This window comes from Rhea americana, unplaced genomic scaffold (assembly GCF_003343005.1).
Source record: "Rhea americana isolate MKP2758 unplaced genomic scaffold, rheAme1 scaffold_10, whole genome shotgun sequence".
NCBI lineage: Eukaryota > Metazoa > Chordata > Aves > Rheiformes > Rheidae > Rhea > Rhea americana.
Window position 1 is genome coordinate 5,264,953 of NW_028185039.1, and position 21,041 is coordinate 5,285,993.

The 21,041-nt window shown below is 36.1% G+C and overlaps 1 protein-coding gene across 1 annotated transcript in view; it reads left to right on the forward strand.

The window, feature by feature from the left end:
- Positions 1–21,041, forward strand: part of SMG1 (SMG1 nonsense mediated mRNA decay associated PI3K related kinase) — a 64,704-nt gene that overhangs the window by 39,625 nt on the left and 4,038 nt on the right. The window contains exons 32-58 of the mRNA XM_085302445.1: positions 439–583; positions 826–964; positions 1,267–1,497; positions 1,600–1,777; positions 2,584–2,745; positions 3,052–3,269; positions 3,456–3,610; positions 4,541–4,763; positions 5,781–6,027; positions 6,616–6,845; positions 7,405–7,653; positions 8,050–8,188; positions 8,276–8,385; positions 9,633–9,851; positions 10,283–10,473; positions 11,130–11,302; positions 11,707–11,986; positions 12,725–12,997; positions 13,140–13,374; positions 14,870–15,096; positions 16,253–16,403; positions 16,501–16,690; positions 16,923–17,392; positions 18,405–18,542; positions 19,582–19,734; positions 20,065–20,244; positions 20,465–20,692. Of these exons, the coding sequence (XP_085158571.1) occupies positions 439–583; positions 826–964; positions 1,267–1,497; positions 1,600–1,777; positions 2,584–2,745; positions 3,052–3,269; positions 3,456–3,610; positions 4,541–4,763; positions 5,781–6,027; positions 6,616–6,845; positions 7,405–7,653; positions 8,050–8,188; positions 8,276–8,385; positions 9,633–9,851; positions 10,283–10,473; positions 11,130–11,302; positions 11,707–11,986; positions 12,725–12,997; positions 13,140–13,374; positions 14,870–15,096; positions 16,253–16,403; positions 16,501–16,690; positions 16,923–17,392; positions 18,405–18,542; positions 19,582–19,734; positions 20,065–20,244; positions 20,465–20,692 (5,534 nt within the window). The remainder of the gene's footprint in view (positions 1–438; positions 584–825; positions 965–1,266; positions 1,498–1,599; positions 1,778–2,583; positions 2,746–3,051; positions 3,270–3,455; positions 3,611–4,540; positions 4,764–5,780; positions 6,028–6,615; positions 6,846–7,404; positions 7,654–8,049; positions 8,189–8,275; positions 8,386–9,632; positions 9,852–10,282; positions 10,474–11,129; positions 11,303–11,706; positions 11,987–12,724; positions 12,998–13,139; positions 13,375–14,869; positions 15,097–16,252; positions 16,404–16,500; positions 16,691–16,922; positions 17,393–18,404; positions 18,543–19,581; positions 19,735–20,064; positions 20,245–20,464; positions 20,693–21,041) is intronic.

The window sequence follows — 21,041 nt, forward strand, 5'->3', positions numbered from 1 at the left end:
TTTAAATCTGGACTTATATATACTTAGTTCCCATCTAGCAGAGTGTCACAGTTATTTCGGAGATATTATTGGATGTGTACACAAACACATGCCCCTCTTCCTCTCCTTAGGTAATTCATAGAAGTTTGCTTTCTGAAGTGTAGTATTTTGGAGATTATGAGCCTCTAAATTCACTTCTGTGTTTCTAAGAAAGTAGGAAAGAAACCAATTATAGAGTTGTTAGCATATGTAAAACTAATCATTGTTTTACCAACCAGCAGTGTCAGAGCTGAAGAACGATTGTTTTTGGAAAACTGGATTTCTTGGGTATTAACTTGACAAAAAAAAGATATGGTGTACTTCTAATACTCTGTTATTTTTTGTGTTGAGGATATCAGTAATGGGTTTCACCTTACAATATATTAAATCATGTATGTTGTTTTATATCTCCCATTGCAGTAAATATTGGAGTTGGAGAACCCGACTTCATCTTGGGACAACTGTATCACTTGTCTTCAGTACAGGCACCTGAAGTAGCCAAGTCGTGGGCAGCCCTTGCTAGCTGGGCTTACAGATGGGGCCGGAAAGTAGTTGATAATGCCAGGTAAATTCATTCTAACGCTTAAATTTATAAACTGTAAAGTTTTCCCTTTTCAAGAGGAGCTTTAGCTTTGCATTTATGATTATAGTTCTCGTAAGTCACATACGAGCAGAGAACTGTGAGTATTCTCTTGATTACTTGCCCTCTCTAATTAAAAGTGAGCTTCATGATGTTCTATGTGTACAATGTTAATAGGCTCAGCCCTACAAATAATTTGGAGGTCAATAATTCATTAAATATTACAGTCAGGGAGAAGGTGTTCGTCTGCTGCCCCGGGAGAAATCTGAGGTTCAGAGCTTGCTTCCGGACAGCATTACAGAGGAAGATAAAGAGAAAATCTATGGAATTCTTGGGCAGGCAGTGTGTCGTCCAGCTGGGATTCAAGTAAGTGGAAATTTGTTTGCTTAAAAATATTCCACTTCCATTTGAAACTTAACTTTCCTCTAGTAGTGAATCATGTTAACTCTTGTAAATATTTACAAGTCAAAATTCAGATAACATGAAAGTTCTCAAAAATCAACTGTTAGCTAAAGTAGTAACACATCTGTTCTGTGGATTATGGTCATATGATCGAGTAAGGCAGTTGAGTGAGTTGCCTAGACAAAAACTGAATCAGCAACTGATGTGTGTTTGTAGAAGTAGCAGGAGGACTTAGTCAAGTCTATTATCCCTTTATTTTCATTCAGGATGAAGATATGACTCTACAAATCACCGAAAATGAAGACAATGAAGAAGATGATATGGTGGATGTTATATGGCGTCAGTTATTAACAAGTTGTCCCTGGCTTTCAGATCTTGATGAAAATGCAACAGAAGGGTTAATTAAAGTATGGAGAAAAGTAGTTGACAGAATCTTCAGTCTCTATAAACTCTCTTGCAGTGCATATTTTACTTTTCTCAAACTCAATGCTGGTCAGGTTAGTGTTGTGCTGGTGAGGGAAGTTAAAATGCAAATACTTATAAAGGATTATATGCACTATATAGTTAACTAAGAGTATTATTTGTGTTCAATACATAAGGTTCCTCTTGATGAAGATGACCCTAGGTTGCATTTAAGAAATACTTCTGAGCAAAGCACTGATGATGTTATTGTGATGGCAACCTTAAGATTGTTACGGTTGCTTGTGAAACATGCTGGAGAACTTAGGCAGTATCTAGAGCATGGACTAGAAACTACACCTACAGCTCCTTGGAGAGGTAATTGCGTGTTTTTTAGTTAGAAATAATTTTTGAGACATTTTCACTAAATATAAATAAGCAGAAAGCACTTTATGAAAGCACTTTCATAAAGTTCAGATGTGAACATGATAAAGCTTTTTTGTTCTACCTAAATAATTTAATTCAAGATGTTCTCTGGTCTCATTTATATATTCTGCTTTTAGTACAGATCATTAGTACGGGTTCTTTCTCCTCACCTCTCTAAAACATTGAAAGGAAAAAGAAAATGTAGTCTTTGAAGTATTGCTGTATCTTCCTGAAAACCTTTTCTTTCCTAACTGCGATTTGAAAAATGGTTCAGAGAAGAGATGCTTCTTAAAGCTTCTGGGTAATCACTAGCTAAAGACAAATGTCTCAGTTATTTGTCACTACACTACTGGTACTGGTTGGTCAGAGGCCTTCTCAGAAAAAATTGTTAGAGTAAAAGTGCAGAAGACAGTACAGGAAGAGATCAGCTACTACAAAATTGTACTACCCTTTGAAAAACATCTTTCTAATGTGACTGATTTTTGAAAAAAATACCACAGATACAATGTGCAAAACTCAGTTCCTAATGCCTCGCTGTAGGATTTGTCCATTGCATTCTGTCATCTGCATTTGAATGGTAGAAGAAAATAAGCTAGTATCGGTATTGTACAAGACAGTTATTTAAAACAAGGACAGGTTTTTATTGTAAAACTGGCCATTCACATTCTCCTAATGCAGAAATAGAATGCTTTAAAAAATCCCCTATAATTTACAGTGTACGAAGTGACTTACCACCTTTTTTTTTCCTGTTTGTAAAGGTATTATTCCTCAGCTCTTCTCCCGCCTGAATCACCCAGAAGTGTATGTTCGTCAAAGTATTTGCAACCTGCTGTGTCGAGTGGCTCAAGATTCTCCTCATCTCATACTGTATCCTGCAATAGTGGGTACCATCTCACTTAGCAGTGAATCTCAAACTTCAGGTGTGGTGGAAAAATTAAATGTTCAGATATGTTTTAGCTGATGTTTAATATACTAAACAAAATCATTGATTTCTTTAGTGACTCTTTGATACTTTCCTCCTTAAGAACTTTTGTATTATGGGACATCACTGAAAACTTTTTGATTTAACAGCTTAGCAAATAAATTATAGTTTTTCAACTGTGTTGCATATACTTGGGCAGTAATTGGTGTAATAAGGGGGCCTGATGTTAAACAATATGTTGACTGGTATTGTCTTTTGAGGCCAGAACAGCACAGGTAATATTTGAACATCTTCTTAAATCTAGGGAACAAGCTCCCTTCTGCCATCCCCACTTTGCTAGGTAATATTCAAGGAGAAGAATTGTTGGGTGGTGAATGTGATGGAGGGAGTCCCCCAACTTCTCAAGAAAGTAGCAAAGATGACCCCAAAGTTGGATTAAATGAAGATCAAGCAATGATGCAGGACTGTTACAGCAAAATCGTGGAGAAACTCTCTACTGCAAATCCAACAATGGTATTGCAGGTAAATAAACAATATAAGTGTTACTAATGCTCTCACTTGGAGAGCACTGCATACAAAAATATGTAATTTCTATATCTTGTGTGGAAGGATACTGGAAGTTTTGTTGTGTCTTTGATACTATTAGGCTATCATCTTTTTTTCCAAGTTATTCATCTACCAAAGTGAATCTTAATTTATTTTATGCAGGTTCAGATGCTGGTAGCTGAGTTACGCAGAGTTACGGTTCTTTGGGATGAACTTTGGTTGGGAGTTTTACTGCAGCAGCACATGTATGTCCTCAGAAGGATTCAACAACTGGAAGATGAGGTCAAGAGGGTTCAAAATAACAACACTCTACGGAAGTATGTTTTTTTTTGTGAATAATTTGAGTGAAAATCATGACAGAAGATTGTTCTTAGAGAAGCATACAGTCAAATTGGCCAGCAGTGTTGCTGTCCTAAATTTGCATGGCCTTAGTGGCTTCTATGCAAGGCAGAGACTTCAATTCACAAGCATTTTGATGCTATGGCTAGTAATCTAATCAGATCAGAAGTGATAAGAGCAACAGCATCTATCTGCAAATCCTTGCTCGGATTGCCATAGTGATAATGTGGTAAAACCTAATGCATATTTAGTTCTGGGTTTTTTTGAGATCCTATAGCTCTCCATTTCCAGAGTCTTGCAAGTCAGCTGAGATGAGAAAAGACATGTTAAGGGGAGTGGCCTGTTTGGAGTTTATACTAAATAAATAGGATAAACAGAATGCCTAGTTTTTAGGATCAGCAGGTCTTTTTTCTCTTACCTGTGTGTTTCTCAGTTACTGTGAATGGATTTGTGGAAAAGGAAAGCCATTCATTGGGTACTTACTAAGTTTAAAAATGCCTCTTGAATTCTGTTGTCAGGTCTGACATGATATGGGAAAACAGAGCAGTCAGTCACTGTACTTTTGTTCTTTATAGTGTTGTACCTCATCAGGAAGTAGTCAAGATCTCTTGTAATAAAGAAAAGAAAATTGAGTGCTTTGAGCCCTGAGTTTCTCCTCAGGGTGTCTAGTAGCAAAAGGTCCTATTCAGTATTAAAAAAAAAAATAATAAAAAGTTCAGAGGAACATGTGTTCACTGTGGAATGAAATAGTTCTCTTCTTAATATAGTCATCTATGAGGACCTCTTTAGAGATGTAAGCGTTTTCCTGACTTGTTTGATTTCTCACTTGTGGTCCATTTTAGTGTGCAACTTGTTTTATGAAGTAACTTGTTTATGGAGTTAAGAGGAAATTAATTTTTTTTTAATAGGGAAGAGAAGATAGCAATCATGCGTGAAAAGCATACAGCTCTAATGAAGCCCATTGTATTTGCTTTGGAACATGTGCGGAGCATTACTGCAGCTCCTGCAGAAACTCCTCATGAGAAATGGTTTCAAGATAACTATGGAGATGCTATTGAAAATGCGCTAGAGAAACTTAAGAATCCTTTGAATCCTGCCAAACCTGGAAGCAGCTGGCTCCCATTTAAAGAGGTATAGTACACATAGCCTGATAACATGACATAAAGGCTATGCATATACTTGCTGCAGCAAGTGCTTGACTCTTTCCTTAATTTTCTATTGCTATTCTCTTGTCATCTCCTAATTGTAGCCAGCATTCACTATGGGCATGTTTCTCAGTAACACACTGTAGTTTTTGCCTCCTTAACATTTGTTACTGGTGCCTTGACTATCTTCGTTATTATCTTTCTACCTAGTGGATTTTTTTCTCCAAAGCTTGCATTTTTCTCTGTCCCAGAAACAGACAGGATTCCAGAAAGCAGGACTTACTTCAGTTTTTTAAAAATACTGTCTTTTTGAAACTCCATGCCCTTTGAATTCAGGGGATTCAAAATTAACAAGTTGGTACTTCAGCTGTCCTTAAATGTGGTCCTCAGGTTGTGCAGCAACTTTCAAGTGATCTGCCCTTCCCAAAGATACTGTTTCGTAATAAGTTTTTCAGTTATGTCGTCTTTTCAGTTATGTCGTCTTTTCTTAGTTTCTTAAAGGTCTGAGGAGAGACAAAATATGTATCCGTGTTGTCCATTTAGCTAAGCAGGGTCAACCTGGTAGTTCTTAAACAATTTGATGGATAGGTACCTGGGTTTACACAAACAGATCTTTTTCGTAATTCCCCTTCTGCTTTGCAGAACAAGCAAACATATGGATATATGAATAGGGAGTTGCTGAACACTGCTGTCTTTCACCACAACTCAAGTATTTATAAATACAGACACAGACCTCTTAAGGAATTTGATTTGCCCTGACTTTGGTGCTTACCAAAAGAAAGAGTATACATGCTGCATAAAATTGTTTTAAAGGATATTCTTTGCTTAGGTTTTGTCATTTTTATCCCTAAGCTATAAATGAATTAGTGGGGTAGTAAGACTGAAATTTAATTTAAGAAAATCTCTGTGTTCTGGAGGAAGATCTTTAAGTTTTTTGTTTTGGAATTCTTTTAATCTTTGCTGCTATGGTAAACCTCAACATAAAACAATTTCTTTAAAATAGGTTATGCTAAGCTTGCAACAAAGAGCACAGAAACGGGCTAGTTACCTTTTACGACTTGAAGAAATCAGTCCCTGGCTGGCTGCCATGATGAACACTGAGATAGCACTCCCTGGAGAAGTATCCACCAGAGATACAGTCACAATTCATAGTGTGGGCAGCACTATCACAATTCTGCCTACCAAAACCAAACCGAAAAAGCTACTTTTCCTAGGTTCAGATGGGAAGAACTATCCATACCTTTTCAAAGGTAAGAAATAAATTTTTTTTCATGAAAGTTACTGTGTCTTACTATAAGTTAGACTATACTAAATTTGGGAAGATGCATTATTGCAACTTTTTATCTATCCTTATGGTAATGGAGAAAGTGGTGTTTGGTCTATTTGCATGCTTCCCCTCACGACTTCCCCATATGCATTCTAGGATTTTTTTTGCCCCATGAAGCTTTAAATCAAGCGTGTTTCAGATCTGTTCTTCAACAGTTACATCAGAGATAGTGTTCTATTTGCACACTGATAGGATTAGCTGGATGTACTTTTCCAGAAGCTTAAGGTAGCACCTGGAAGAGAAATTTTAAGACTTTGCCTTCCCCAAAGAAAAACGCTGGTGCACTATGTCGGTTACTGTTGTGCTACTGCTTGCAGCTGTGATAGGCTGATGATTCTATTAAGCAAATTCTATGTAAACATTTAGGTTCAGGCTGAACTCGTCATCCTTTATCACAGTGGTTTACAAAGCTTCTGAAATGAATTATGATGTCAGAAGTGCTATGTTTTGGGCTTTGTTTAAGGATAAGAATTTTATTTCTAGAAACTGAATTTTGAAACAATTAACACAGGTTTGGAAGACTTGCATCTAGATGAAAGAATCATGCAGTTCTTATCGATTGTGAACACAATGTTTGCTACCATTAACTGTCAAGAGACACCAAGGTTCCATGCAAGGCACTATTCTGTGACACCTCTGGGAACAAGATCAGGTTTGATTCAGTGGGTGGATGGAGCTACACCTTTGTTTGGTCTTTACAAGAGATGGCAACAGCGAGAAGCTGCTTTACAAGCACAAAAGGTAACAACTGTTTTATGCCAGCTAGAATGTTTCAGAGGGGAAATGTTCTGATTTGTTTTATGATCCTATTTGATTTGAAATAGTTGTAAACTAAAAAGGTTTAAAACATGCTTTTGTTTGCAATAATGCAGAACAGTTCTGTATACTTACATCCTAGGATTTGACCAGACGTAAGATGAAATTGCATATATGTACTCCAGTATCTAACATAAGTATGTGGTTCTGGCATAAAAATCAAGGAGGACTGTTTTTGAACAAATTCAATTAAACTTGGATTAAATCATGTTAGTTTCACATCCTGTTCTTAACTCTTTTCTTTTCATTTTCAGTGTAACACAGTGGGAATTTTGGAATTGACCTTGGTAACAGCAGAGTTAGGCCAGAACAAAATATGTTCAGTATCTTTGTTTTCTTAGTTTTTGAATTTTAAAATAATTCTTTGAGCTGTAAAGGAGTAGAAAAATTGATTTCATATTGTTCTTGCTAAACTGAATTTGAGGTACTCTGCTATGGTAACAAGAGTCGCAATGCGTAAACTAGCATTATTTACCTCTTACAGGCTCAAGATTCTTACCAGACTCCTCAGAATCCTGGAATAGTGCCTCGGCCCAGTGAGCTTTACTATAGTAAAATTGGACCTGCTTTAAAGGCAGTTGGGCTTAGTCTTGATGTGTCTCGTCGTGACTGGCCTTTGAATGTAATGAGGGCTGTTCTAGAAGAACTGATGGAAGCAACTCCACCGAATCTTCTAGCTAAGGAACTTTGGTCATCATGTACTACACCTGATGAATGGTGGAGAGTTACACAGGTAAGTTGTAGCAGATATATTTTCCACTTTGAAAGGCTATATTCTTAATGGGATGAGGGATAACAAATACCTGGGACGTGTTCAAGCAATAATGCTCTCACGTGAGCTAGCACTTCTGAAGTTTCACATAGCAGGAAATGTAGGCTAACAAAGAGCTGTGGCATCTGGAATAAGAAAAGAGTATATACCTAATAACTATAGTTTATTTATGTAGAGCTGTCAGCTTAAGAATTGAACTCTTGTAAGATATCATCAGACAACAAATTAAAAACAGCTTGGAAATAAGTTGGTTTTGATATGTCTTACACTTTAAATAATATTTTAAGATGGTAGTCAGTCCAGTGTGTTGGCAGAGGATTCCTACAAATAATTTTTTTCCTGAAACTCTCTTTAAAGTCGTATGCAAGATCCACTGCAGTTATGTCCATGGTTGGCTACATCATTGGTCTTGGAGACAGACATCTGGATAATGTTCTTATAGATATGACTACAGGAGAAGTTGTCCACATAGATTATAATGTTTGCTTTGAAAAAGGTAATTTAAAAAGTGCCATATGTTATTCAAATAAAAGGTTTCATTTCTCAATGTCTAAAAGAAACAACTTTAACTTTTATCTTAAAGGAAAAAGCCTTAGGGTACCAGAGAAGGTTCCATTCCGGATGACGCATAATATTGAAACAGCACTTGGCGTGACAGGAGTAGAAGGGGTTTTCAGGCTTTCTTGTGAACAGGTAAGTTAGAAAACATGCAGAAAACAGAGGGCCTTCATATATCATAATTTGTCTTAGAACTTCTCTTCTAAGGATTCTGCTATTGATTTTGATGAAACCTTCACTCTTTGGTGTGATTGTTTGGACTTTAATTAGACCCTTAAAGTAGATGGATGCCAGATAAATTTAGATGCAGGTAGTGGTGCAACTGTTCTGTGGGTTTTTTGGTAGGTCTGGATTTAAAAAAAAAAAAAAAAAAAAAAAGGTGGGGGGAGGAATTCAATACCACATTACATACTTAAATGCAATTTCAAGGAATAAAAGTTTTTTGCATTACATTTAACTTCAAAGTAAATATATCATTAAGATATCAAACAGTGTCTTCAGATCTACCTTACTGTTCTGGAACATACACCTTAGCCAAATAAAATATATGCTTTAATAAGACGAAAGTCATTTGGTTAAGAGAAGACTTTTTTTTTTTAAAAAAAAAAGAGGAAGTAATGGGGTGTCCTACAGAGGAAATGGGACTGCATGATCCCACTCTATTCTTTTGTGTGAATTCTGTGAATTACTACTACTGAATTGCTAAATTATTTGAAAATTTAGTATCTCCAAGTTTAGTATAAGAATTGAAATGAAATGGAATTTCTGGAAAGTGATTGGTGCCAGAAACAGGACATTTTATTAAGCTGTACTATAAAGACTTAACAAATGCCTTCTAGGGTTTTCATTTTTTCCTAAAAATGTTTTCAGTCTTGGTAGTATCTCTCTCTCTCTCTTTCCTCAATATCGTTCCAGATGAGTAAGGTAACTTTTCATAAAGATTGTAGTCATGACAGTCTTCTGTTTTGTGGTTTAGCCTTATAGATACAGTTCTGAAAAATGGGAGGGGGCAATTTTTTTTTTCATTTTGATCCAAACAAATTTTGAATAAAATAGCTCATGAAGTTTTGCTTAGCCTCTTTTTTCATCCTATATAACCATGGCAGATATGATTACTCTGAACAAAGGAGAGGTTTCTTCCTCAAAGGGAAGTTGGTAAAAAGGATAGTTCATGATAAATGCCAGAATGCAAACTTTAGTAATGTTATAATAGTCTAGCTGCTTTTGTATACACTGTGGTGGTGATCCTACATTTGAGGTGGTTACGGATAAACTATGGATTTCTGTAGTTATTTTAAATACAGTATTTTGTATTTAAAATTCCACTGATCTGCAGTGGTAACACAAGCTCAGAATAAGTTTGTTTAAAATACATGACGTAGGTTTTACATATCATGCGACGTGGGAGAGAAACTTTGCTTACGTTGCTTGAAGCTTTTGTATATGATCCTCTGGTGGACTGGACAGCAGGAGGTGAAGCAGGATTTGCAGGAGCTGTCTACGGTGGTGGTGGCCAGCAGGCTGAAAACAAACAGAGCAAAAGGGAAATGGAAAGAGATATTACACGTAGTCTCTTTTCTTCTAGAGTGGCTGAGATAAAGGTGAGTTCACTACAATAATTTTCTGTTATGTAACCAAAATGGGCCATACGCTTTCATTTTCATTTCATTTGTTTGCATTTTGAGGGTGGTGGAGAAGGTAGTCATTTATTGGAAATGGTTCCCGTATTTTATTGTGCTAGATTGAGTTTCTGTTTGGGAAAGTGTTTATGGAACTTGCAGATATTTAATTTTTGGTTTCTGTATGTGCTTAACTCTAAAATGTGTCTTAATCTTTTGCCTGAATTGAGGCTGGTGGAATAAAGATAGAAGTTTAGAGAGCTGTGTAAATAACGTCTGTTAAGGTTTAGACCTGTAGCATTGAAGGTAATTCCAGATGAACAACATGATTGAAGTCTTGTATCTTGCCTTGCATTTCTTTCTTACCTGTTGGAACTAAGCCTATTTTTATAATTTCTGTATCTTGCTTCTAGGTTAACTGGTTTAAGAACAGAGATGAAATGCTGTCTGTGCTTCCAAAATTGGACAGTAGTTTAGAAGAGTATCTGAACTTGCAAGAACAATTGACAGATATAGAAAAATTGCAGGGAAAACTACTGGAGGAGATAGAATTTCTGGAAGGTGCAGAAGGAGTGGATCATCCCTCTCACACGCTTCAGCACAGGTATAGAGGAGCCAGGCATTCTGCCAGGGGCCTCAAGGCTTTATATAGATAGTGGTTTAATAATGTCCCTATGAATTAGATATTAAAAACGTGTATCTTAGAGAGGCTAATAGCTAATCCTACAGTAAACAATTCATTCCTTGTGCAGAACAAGTATGGAAGCCCATTTTCTTAACTGAATAATCTTCTTTATGTCCTGAGGATCATACTTCCTGAGTAACCTCTGCTATCGCACGTTTCACATGTACTGACCAAAATGTGCTGACAGCCAGCAGCTGTCAAATTACTGACATAATACTTGAGTTAAGCCTGCTTTTTCTTTCATATGGCTGCTAATGCAGATCACTAATCAGCTGTTGATAAATGCCACAAATTCTTGTTTCTAACTCTCTAACTTCTTTCTCAAGTTTAGTTGAAATTGATCAAGGATTTCAAAATGGGATGAGCAGGTGTGCATGCACACACATTCTTTATTTTGTAGGAAACCATAATTAATGAACACAAAGTTAATTTTTAAGTTTTATGTAACTAATGAGAGTAACGTTTTGGTCAAAAAAAGTAGCACAGTATTATTCAGTATAGTAGTTTTGTATCCAGTATAAGTAATTTTTTTTTCCTGGTAGTATTTACTAGATTCTGTGACTTTAATAATTTAGGTATTCTGAGCACACACAGCTGCAGTCTCAACAAAGAGCTGTCCAGGAAGCAATCCAGGTAAAGCTGAATGAATTTGAGCAGTGGATAACACATTACCAAGCTGCTTTCAACAATTTAGAGGCAACACAACTAGCAAGTCTGCTTCAAGAAATAAGCACGCAAATGGACCTAGGTATAAAAATAGTATTTGATCTTTTTTTTTTTTTTTTTTTAATGAGTTGAAAATAATGAGAGTTTAATACCAGGAGGCATTATGAATTACCCTAATTTAAAGGCATGATTATGTATGTAATAAATGGAAAGACATGGGGTTCCCTAAAGAGTGGTTTAGAACACCACAAAATTTCTATTTCAAACTGCCTGTTTGACAATTTGAACTTGTCTTTCTTGCCCTAGCTGTGTACATTGCTCTCTTACCTTGAGCTTAAAATTGGTGGTATGAATATTCAATGCCTCCTTTGCCACAGGTGAAACAGTGTTTTAGAAAAGATTTTAATATTTGATGCTTGTATGATATGAAGTGTGTATGCTTGAGAGTTCAGTGGAGGTTAATTGTTTAACTGTCTGTTTTAAAAGGTCCTCCCAGTTATGTACCAGCTACAGCATTTCTGCAAAATGCGGGCCAGGCACATTTGATCAGTCAGTGTGAACAATTAGAAGGAGAGGTTGGTGCTCTTCTTCAGCAAAGAAGATCTGTTTTACGTGGTTGTCTTGAACAGTTGCACAACTATGCAACCGTAGCTCTTCAGTATCCAAAAGCTGTATTTCAGAAACACCGAATTGAGCAGTGGAAGACTTGGATGGAAGAACTCATTTGTAACATGACAATAGAACGCTGTCAGGATATCTTCAGGAAGTAAGTTTGCAAAATAATAGACTTTTTTTTTTTTGAAGAACAACAACTTGATTTTCAAGCTAAGGATTTTAATTGTTATATGAAAATCATCATTTTTGCTTCATAGTTAAATTGGGTCTCCCAAAACAAGTTTAAATTGTAATTCCAGAAGCCTAGAAAAGATGAAAAGCTGCTTTAAATACTGTTCCAGAGTCTTGCTGTGTATGCAAAAAGAAAACTAGGTAACATTTTCCTGTAATAAACTGATGTGTAGTATGCAAGGTGTGACTTTTGGGTAGTTATAATTGGAGACTTTGGAAATTTTTGAGTATTTAAAAATCACAAGTCTACCAAGGACTTTTTCATTAAAGCAAATTTTCAAGCAGTTATTTCTTTCTTTTCCTCCAAAACTAAGCCATTCCAGCATTTCTAATGCTTGGCCTACAAGTTTTAGATCATATTCAGGTGTTTATAATGAAACCTTTTTCCATCCTGTTCCTTATTTTCTTTCTTTGCCTAGAGGACTTGTATTAGTCTGGCCTCCGTCCTTGCAGATAGTAATGGAATGCGATGCTTTCTGTGACGCTTTATGAAAACGTCAGTAGGAAAGTCAGTGACTGCCGTGGTATTGCAGATTGATACGAAGTGCCTGATGTGATAACTGTTAAGTTGTGGAGTAGTTCTGCTTCCTAGGGAGTGGAGTGCAATTTGCTAGAGCTTGAGAAGGAAGAATGTTGTCATTGTGCTCTTGCTTTACAGGTATGAAATGCAGTACGCTCCTCAGCCACCTCCAAGTATGTGTCAGTTCATAACTGCTACAGAAATGACTCTACAGCGCTACGCAGCAGATATAAATAGCCGACTTATCAGGCAGGTGGAGCGTTTGAAACAAGAAGCAGTTACTGTACCTGTCTGTGAGGAACAGCTGAAAGAAATTGAGCGTTGCATAAAAGTTTTCCTTCATGAAAATGGAGAGGAGGGCTCACTGAGCTTAGCAAGCGTTATCATCTCTGCTCTCTGTACACTTACGAGGTGAGGTGCCTCTGAGACTTTTTTTGTATTTATTTATGTTTTAAGACCACGTTAAAGGAATATTACAAGTGATGTAGTTATGTAGAGCATGCAATAGCATGTAAGTATCTACTCATCTAACTAAGCATCATTATTGGTCTAGGCGGAATCTGATGATGGAAGGTGCAGCGTCTAGTGCTGGAGAGCAGCTGGTTGACCTCACCTCAAGAGATGGAGCCTGGTTCTTGGAGGAGCTGTGCAGCATGAGTGGGAATGTTACGTGCCTTGTACAGTTGCTGAAGCAGTGTCATTTGGTACCTCAGGACTTAGATATTCCTAACCCAATTGAAGCATCAGAAGCTGTTCATTTAGCTAATGGAGTATATATCTCACTTCAGGTGACAGTCATTTTTATTATTTTTTCTTCCATCATCCTGAACTTTTTAACCATTCTTAACAAATCCTTCCTTAAAAACAGCTAAATGCTTGTTTATGATATTGCTAAAATTGTTTGGACCTTAATCTTGATGGCTCAACTTCTTCACTGAGTTGACCAGCCATTTACTAGTTCCATTTGTATTTTTGTTGCTCGGAAGAAACAATTTTGATCTATACATGACAAATTTTTAAAATTGCTATAGAATAACCATGAGAAAATTGGTAGCAAAATAAGAGCTTCATATCCTATTCTTTTATTCTGTTGCTGCTAACTTCCAAATTGTTTAATATGTGCTCTTCATTTTCTGTTCCTTCAAAGCCTGCCTTATTTTCACCCGGAGCAGGTAGCCTGAAACAAATTCTGAAAACCTATTTTACAGACTCAAATCCCCAAAGTAGGAAGGAGAAAATCTGTTTTTAATTTTGCATTTTAAAAGCATTTTCACTAACAAAAGATTTCATTAGTGACAGCTTGAGCAAAACAAACATCATGTAAGGAATGTAGGCATTTTACAAAATGTAGCTAGTTCAAATAGCTTTTTGAGGATTTTGGTCCCACTGTAGTGCTTTTGAAACATACTTCCTTAACAACCTTTGAGTGTATTGAGAATTTCTTCACTTTTTTCCTTCACTGTTCTTCAAAGCATTACCCTGTGTTTCAGAAGCATCCCTGTAATTTTTTTGCACTGCGGCTGGATCTTTCACCAGCACACTGCCATATTCCCTTTTGACCTCTTAGATGAGACTTGAAGGTTGGTAAACAGCCAAGACAACAAATCTTTTTTGGTGTCTTGTCTCATTTTGGAGACAGAGGGCAATGGCTGGTCCCTTCCATACCTGCTGTAGCTTTCTGGTGCATTCTGTTGCCCTCTGCATTCTATTTGGTGAAAATTGCTTTATGTACTAAGGCCCTGTTTCCTACCTGCGGTGATTTCTATGCTGTGACTAGTCCTCTAGCTACAATAATCACTATCTGGCGTCTTTGATTCTGTTGCCTTCTGTAGTCCAATCAGTTTAGCAAATCATAAATTCAGTTAATTTAACTCACTCATTTATAGTTTCATAATGAGAAAGAAAATATGTATCATTTGAATAAATGGATTTGTAAAGTGTAGTCTCTGTACCGTTAATCCTCTGCTGAGCATTACTTTAAGAAATTGCTGCTGTTGCTTTGAGGTAGTTGTTACTACATTATGTATGCTTGACAAATCTTTTCTTTTTAATGAGATTTTTATGTACTAAGTTTAAAACCTGTTGCTAGCTCCGAATTTAGAGAGAACCATATTCATGATTCTTTTTGTTTAAATTTTTTTTGACCCTTTGCTAACCAGCATCCTGTTATCATTTAAATAATGTATCTATTGTGGGTGGTTTAATACTAAAATGAGAAAGGTGTTGCGTACAATATTTCTTGGGGAAAAAAGTTCTTATGATTCCATATTTAACTCTCTACAGGAGTTGAACTCAAACTTTCGGCAGATCATTTTTCCTGAAGCACTTAGGTGCTTAATGAAAGGAGAGTACACTTTAGAAAGTATGCTTCATGAATTAGATAATCTTATTGAACAAACAACTGATGGAGTCCCTTTGCAAACATTGGTTGAATCTCTTCAAGCCTACTTACGAAATGCAGCTATGGGACTAGAGGAAGAAACACATACTCATTACATTGATGTTGCAAGGTAAATTGCATACTCTTTTTTTAGTTCAACTCTATGTTCGGTCTTCATATACTTTCTTGCTGTTAATTTGGCTACACTTGATTACTTGTTTGAAATACAGGCTTTTCTTGCCCAGGAGTATCCTCAAGAAGAGCGTATGTAGATTTTACAGTAAAACAAATACAGAGCTACAGCAATAGAAACATTTATATCTGCTGAAGATAGACTTTTGAGCTGTATGAGAGTTAACATTCCAAAGTATGTGTAGTTGTGATTTTATATTTGAAGTTTTTAAGGAATGAGAGAAGAGGAACAGGAACTGGTCCACAGGTGTGTGGGAAGAACCTGTGGAAGGGAGAGCTTGTAACCATGGCACCTCCTTGTTGGGAGCTTTGGGCAGCTTTTCCTAATGAATCAGTAACTTGATAACCAAACTTTTACAACTTGTAATATAGGTTAGTACCTTTATGGAGAAGCGCTTGCTAGACAGCTGAGCCAATTTAAAAGCTTCCTGCCAAGTAAAAGGACTGGTTTTGCTGCATCCCTTGAGACAGTTATGTGGTGCTTGTCTGATCCATCAGTGGTACAGTGAATCTTTGTTTACCAGTTTAAAAACAACTCTTTCTCATAGGTTAATTTTTTTCATGGTTTACCTATTGGCAAGTCTGCACAGCTTGTTAGTTGAGGGTCAAAAGTGCTATGAGGGAGAGAGAAGATAAGATTGCCCTTTCAGGAGCAGCAGGCTGTTAAAGCATCTCAGTCATAGCCTGAAATCTCATCCTCTACTTATTTAGCCCCTACCTCATTCAATCAGTTATAAGTATGTGTATTCATAAAATCAGTACTTGGTTTTTAAGGAGGGAAAGGTAATTTTTGCATTACTTAATATTCATAACTTTTTACTATGCTTGTAGAAAGTAGTCTGTATCTTCTAGCTGGGATTTATGTTCAACTTATAGGTGCTCCTTTAATAATGTCAACTGTTCTTATGGGTTCAGCATTGGAATTTCATGTATAGAATTATATGGAAAGAGAAGAGGGGAAAAATGCAAAAAATCACTTAGTTTGAATGCAGCTTACATTTGATTCTGCTCTAGCTGTGGGAAAAAACGGTTTAAAAAAAATCCTGTTTATTGATTATAGATTAAGCAAAGGCATGTAACTTTCTTTCTTTAAGAGTACTTCATGCTCAGTATGGTGAGCTGATTCAGCCAAGAAATGGTTCAGTTGATGAGACTCCCAAAATGTCAGCTGGTCAGATGCTTTTGGTAGCGTTTGATGGAATGTTTGCTCAAGTGGAAACTGCATTTGGTTTATTGATTGAAAAGGTATGTGGCTTTTTATTTGTTTTCCCCCAAAGTACTCTTTGAGTCAGGAGTAAAAGGCTTATAAAACAAAACTAATTATTTCCTTTACATTGCTCAGCTAAACAAGATGGAAATACCTGTTGCTTGGCGAAAGATTGACATAATTAGGGAAGCCCGAAGCACCCAAGTTAATTTCTTTGATGACGATAATAATCGGCAAGTTCTAGAGGAAATTTTCTTCCTGAAGAGACTGCAAACGATTAAAGAATTCTTCAGGCTCTGTGGTACCTTTTCTAAAACACTGTCAGGTAAATCAATATGTTGTCAAATATTCAATATTGCTATGTCCACTTCTTATCTCGTGTCCTTTTGAGAAAAAGGTTAAAAGGATAGTCGCATTTTTTGTAACTTTCATATATGGCTAATAGCCAGAAGTTAAAAGTGAATTCCTGTAATTTTGCAGTGTTTCTAAAGCTGATAATATTAACGTATCATGTTTAATTTATAACAAAAATACTATCTGTTTCTTTCCTTTAAAAGGAATCAGTTCACTTGAAGATCAGAATGCAGTAAATGGACCTGTTCAAATTGTCAATGTGAAAGCCCTTTATAGAAACTCTTGTTTTAGTGAAGACCAAATGGCCAAACCAATAAAAGCTTTTACAGCTGACTTTGTGAGACAGCTTTTAATTGGCCTTCCAAATCAAGCTTTGGGACTGACTTTGTGCAGTTTCATCAGTGCTTTGGGTGTGGATATCATTGCTCAGGTAGAAGCTAAGGACTTTGGAGCAGAAAGCAAAGTTTCTGTGGATGACCTGTGCAAGAAAGCTGTGGAGCACAATATCCAAATTGGCAAGTTCTCACAGTTGGTCATGAACAGGGCAACAGTATTAGCTAGTTCATACGATACAGCCTGGAAGAAGCATGATTTAGTGCGCAGACTTGAAACCAGTATTTCATCTTGCAAGACTAGTCTTCAGAGAGTGCAGCTGCATATTGCCATGTTCCAGGTGAGACAGCATGTTCTTTGCAAATTTTACCTGTGGAAACTAAGTTTCAGTTATTGTGTCCGAGCACTATAGAGACTTTATTTCATCAAATGATTTTTAGTGTATTTTAGTGGACTTGATCTACTTTTTAGGTTTTTCCCTAAATGTATGGGGGGGGTGTAACAGCTAATTACTCTTGAAGATTAGCTGCCTTATAAGATGCAAATGTGTCAATGTGTAAATTCTTCTTTGCCTAAATACACAACTTCTTCAGTAACTATGAAGTCACTTATTAGAAGAATAGATGTCATTTATTGGTTTTCTAACAAGCAGTGTTGTCCCATTCCCCCCCCCCCAAAAAAAAAAAAAAAAAAGAATGAACTTGCTTAAAGCAGAGGGTATACGTTGCTGAATGTCATCTTACACCCTTTCTTCAAATTTCACTGCCTTAACTCACTCCTTGTTCCCCTCTACCTCATGGAGCAAATATAAATAGCAGCTGTATTGATCATAAAAACATTCTTCAGAGGCTTTAGATAAATGTCATTGTGTATATTGAATTTTATGTTGGTATCCAGTTGTATTGTACTATCACTGGTCTTCATTCTGTAGTGACTTGTAGGTTAAGGGTAGAGGCTTTGTCTACATCAGTTACTAACCCATTTCATAGCTTAGTAAGCAAAATTCTGTTTGTTCTGTAATGTATCAGTGAACTGTTTCCGTAGATTGAGGAGTTTTGTTTTATATTAAGGAAATGTGTGTAAATCACTTCTCGTAAGTTAATGACTGATTAATGGCATAATTATCTGATCCAACACAGCATAGTTTACAACTGTGTATAGAATTTAACACTGTAATGATTCAGAACTTCAAAGCATGCTAGTATCATCTTCAGATACCTAGTCTTTTTGAAATACCCTACTATAAGGTGTACAGAATACTAGAATTTCTGTTTATGAAGCAAAGTGTTTTGTGATGAGTAATATTACTAACTAAGTCTTTTCTTAATAAAAAAAAAAAAAAAAAAAAAAAGTGGCAGCATGAAGATCTTCTTATTAGTCGCCCACAGGCCATCTCAGTGACTCCTCCACCTCGTTCTGCCATTTTAGCCAGCATGAAAAAGAAACTTCATACACTCAGTCAGATTGAAGCTTCAATTGCAACAGTCCAGGTACTGCTTTTATTGAGGTGGTTGTTCAGCAACATATTGAAATATGACTCTTTCTCACCGTACATTCCAGAATTATTCTGCCACTTCCAGATTGTTAGCTGTATTGTTATCTAAGCACAAATTTCATAGCACTTTCATTGCTCACTTTCTCTCTCGCGCGCTCTCTCTCTCTCTGCTTTGTCTTTTTTTTTCCTGTTTTGTACTATTATATTTGATTTTTGCCATGTCATAGTACACAGCATTCTCTCCTGGTATACTAGTAAATCTGTTCCATGGGAAAAAAATTGATACATAAAAATACCCTTCCTTCTGAAGGCTGATCATACTCTTATTCTTCAAGTTTGTCTGACTTAAGTGATCCTCGCTATCATTTTATTAAGAAAGTGTAGAAAGCTTCCTGTACAAGTTTGGGCAAATAGTTTACTGTGTATGTTAAGTTTTCTACACGTTGCAGATCTGCCTAGCTTTTCAGGCTGTTGTGAGAATAAATTAAATTAGTTTTTGGTGTTGTATATTTCTTTTTTTAAGACTTTGGGGTATTACAGTAATTAAGGATGTCTTATTGTTTAAAAAATACTGTTTAACTTGTTGAATTTCAGTTTTGTTTTTATATATTAAGGTACTGCTCATAATCCTTTTTTGAAGATTATTTGCACAGGAGTCCATGACTCTTGTAATTTTATTGTGTTTTTGATTTGCTACTGTATTTTGTGCTGGGTTAAAATCAAGACAGCTGATTTTGTTTACATAACAGTCAAATCCGGTTGTGATGTTTGAGAACAGCATAGGCTGTTTTCATTCCTGTCATTCGTGTATACCACATTCTTTTTTTTACTTCATATATGTATGTGTGTGTGTGTGTATATATTTTTTATATATATATACATAAAATATATATATATATATATAAAAGGGATAAGAATGTATATGACTGCCTGGGTTAATATAAATACTTTAAATACTTTTTAAGTTAGACTTATTATGCTGTGTGTGTGTAGAGTCATTCACTCTCTCCTATTATTATTTTCTCCCTATGCAGGAGAAACTAGCAGCACTTGAAGCAAGTATTGAGCAGCGTTTAAAATGGGCAGGAGGTGCTAATCCTGCACTGGCACCAGTTTTGCAAGACTTTGATGCCACTATTGCTGAAAGAAGAAACCTTGTCCTTAAGGAAAGTCAAAGAGCAAGTCAGGTACTATAGATAAAGAAGCATTGACTTGATAAGTATGTTTACTTGTTACTTTCTATTTGGGATATAACTAATTTATGTGAAAAGTATATTTTTCATCTTCAACAGCTAAACAGCAAAAATAGAAATCCAAATATTTCTGCGAATCCCATGTTAAAAGCAATGTGAATCGCCTCTAGGAGAGTTGCCACAGGGTTGGATGCCCCTGAAATGATATCATTATTGTAACAGAGCAGCTTTACTGCTGAGACTTTTTTAAGGATATGGAACAAATGCACAGTTTAATGCACAGTTTAATTGGGATATCTTTCTCACTTTCACTCTGATTCTCAGGTTACGTTCCTCTGCAGTAATATCATTCATTTTGAAAGTTTACGTACTAGAACAGCAGAAGCCTTAAATTTGGATGCTGCTTTATTTGAACTTCTCAAACGCTGTCAACAAATGTGCTCATTTGCATCACAGTTCAACAGTTCAGTCTCCGAACTGGAGCTTCGCTTACTTCAGAGAGTGGTGAGTAAAGGTCGGAGCAAAAAAAAAAAAAAAAGTATAGAATTATTGTAATGATGAGTTCTCCATTTGTCTTTCATTCTACATAAAATTATGCATATCTTCTAATGAGTAGTCAATAACAGGTTATGCCATCAACTGCTAAACACTCAGTAGTAGCACATACTCAGCAATTGAGTTTTATGTCTGGATATAGCTATTAAAATGCTGATGTTATTTTTAGGGCACAAGTCTTGAACATCCTATCGGCAGCTCTGAATGGCTTCACTCAGCTCACAAGCAATTGACCCAGGAAATATCTACACAGAGAACAGTACAAACAGAGAGAGAACAGCAGATAGAAACAGTTTGTGAAACGATTCAGAACCTGGTGGATAGTATTAAGACTGTGCTCACTGGTCATAATAGACAACTTGGAGATGTCAAGCATCTACTGAAAGCTATGGCAAAGGTATGCCTGAAAGGTCATTAAATTTTATTGCTGAAAACAGTGTCAGTATAGCTCTAGAAAAATAATGCTTTTTATAAATAAATGATTAATAAATATAAACATATATAAAAACAGTGAATTTTGTTTGTGCATATAGAATTCAAGATGTGAATTTTTAGAGAGCAAATCAATTCTTTATAAAGCTGTATTTCTAGAGTTGTTAATCGCGTTTTTGTTGAACTGAAGCCTTTTTCTCTATTGGCACTAGAAAGATTTTTTTATGCATTTAAAATTCCTCCTAGCTTTTGATCAGTAAAACATGATATATTTTCTTGAGATGCAATGGTTGAAAATGATGTTTTTTGTCGTC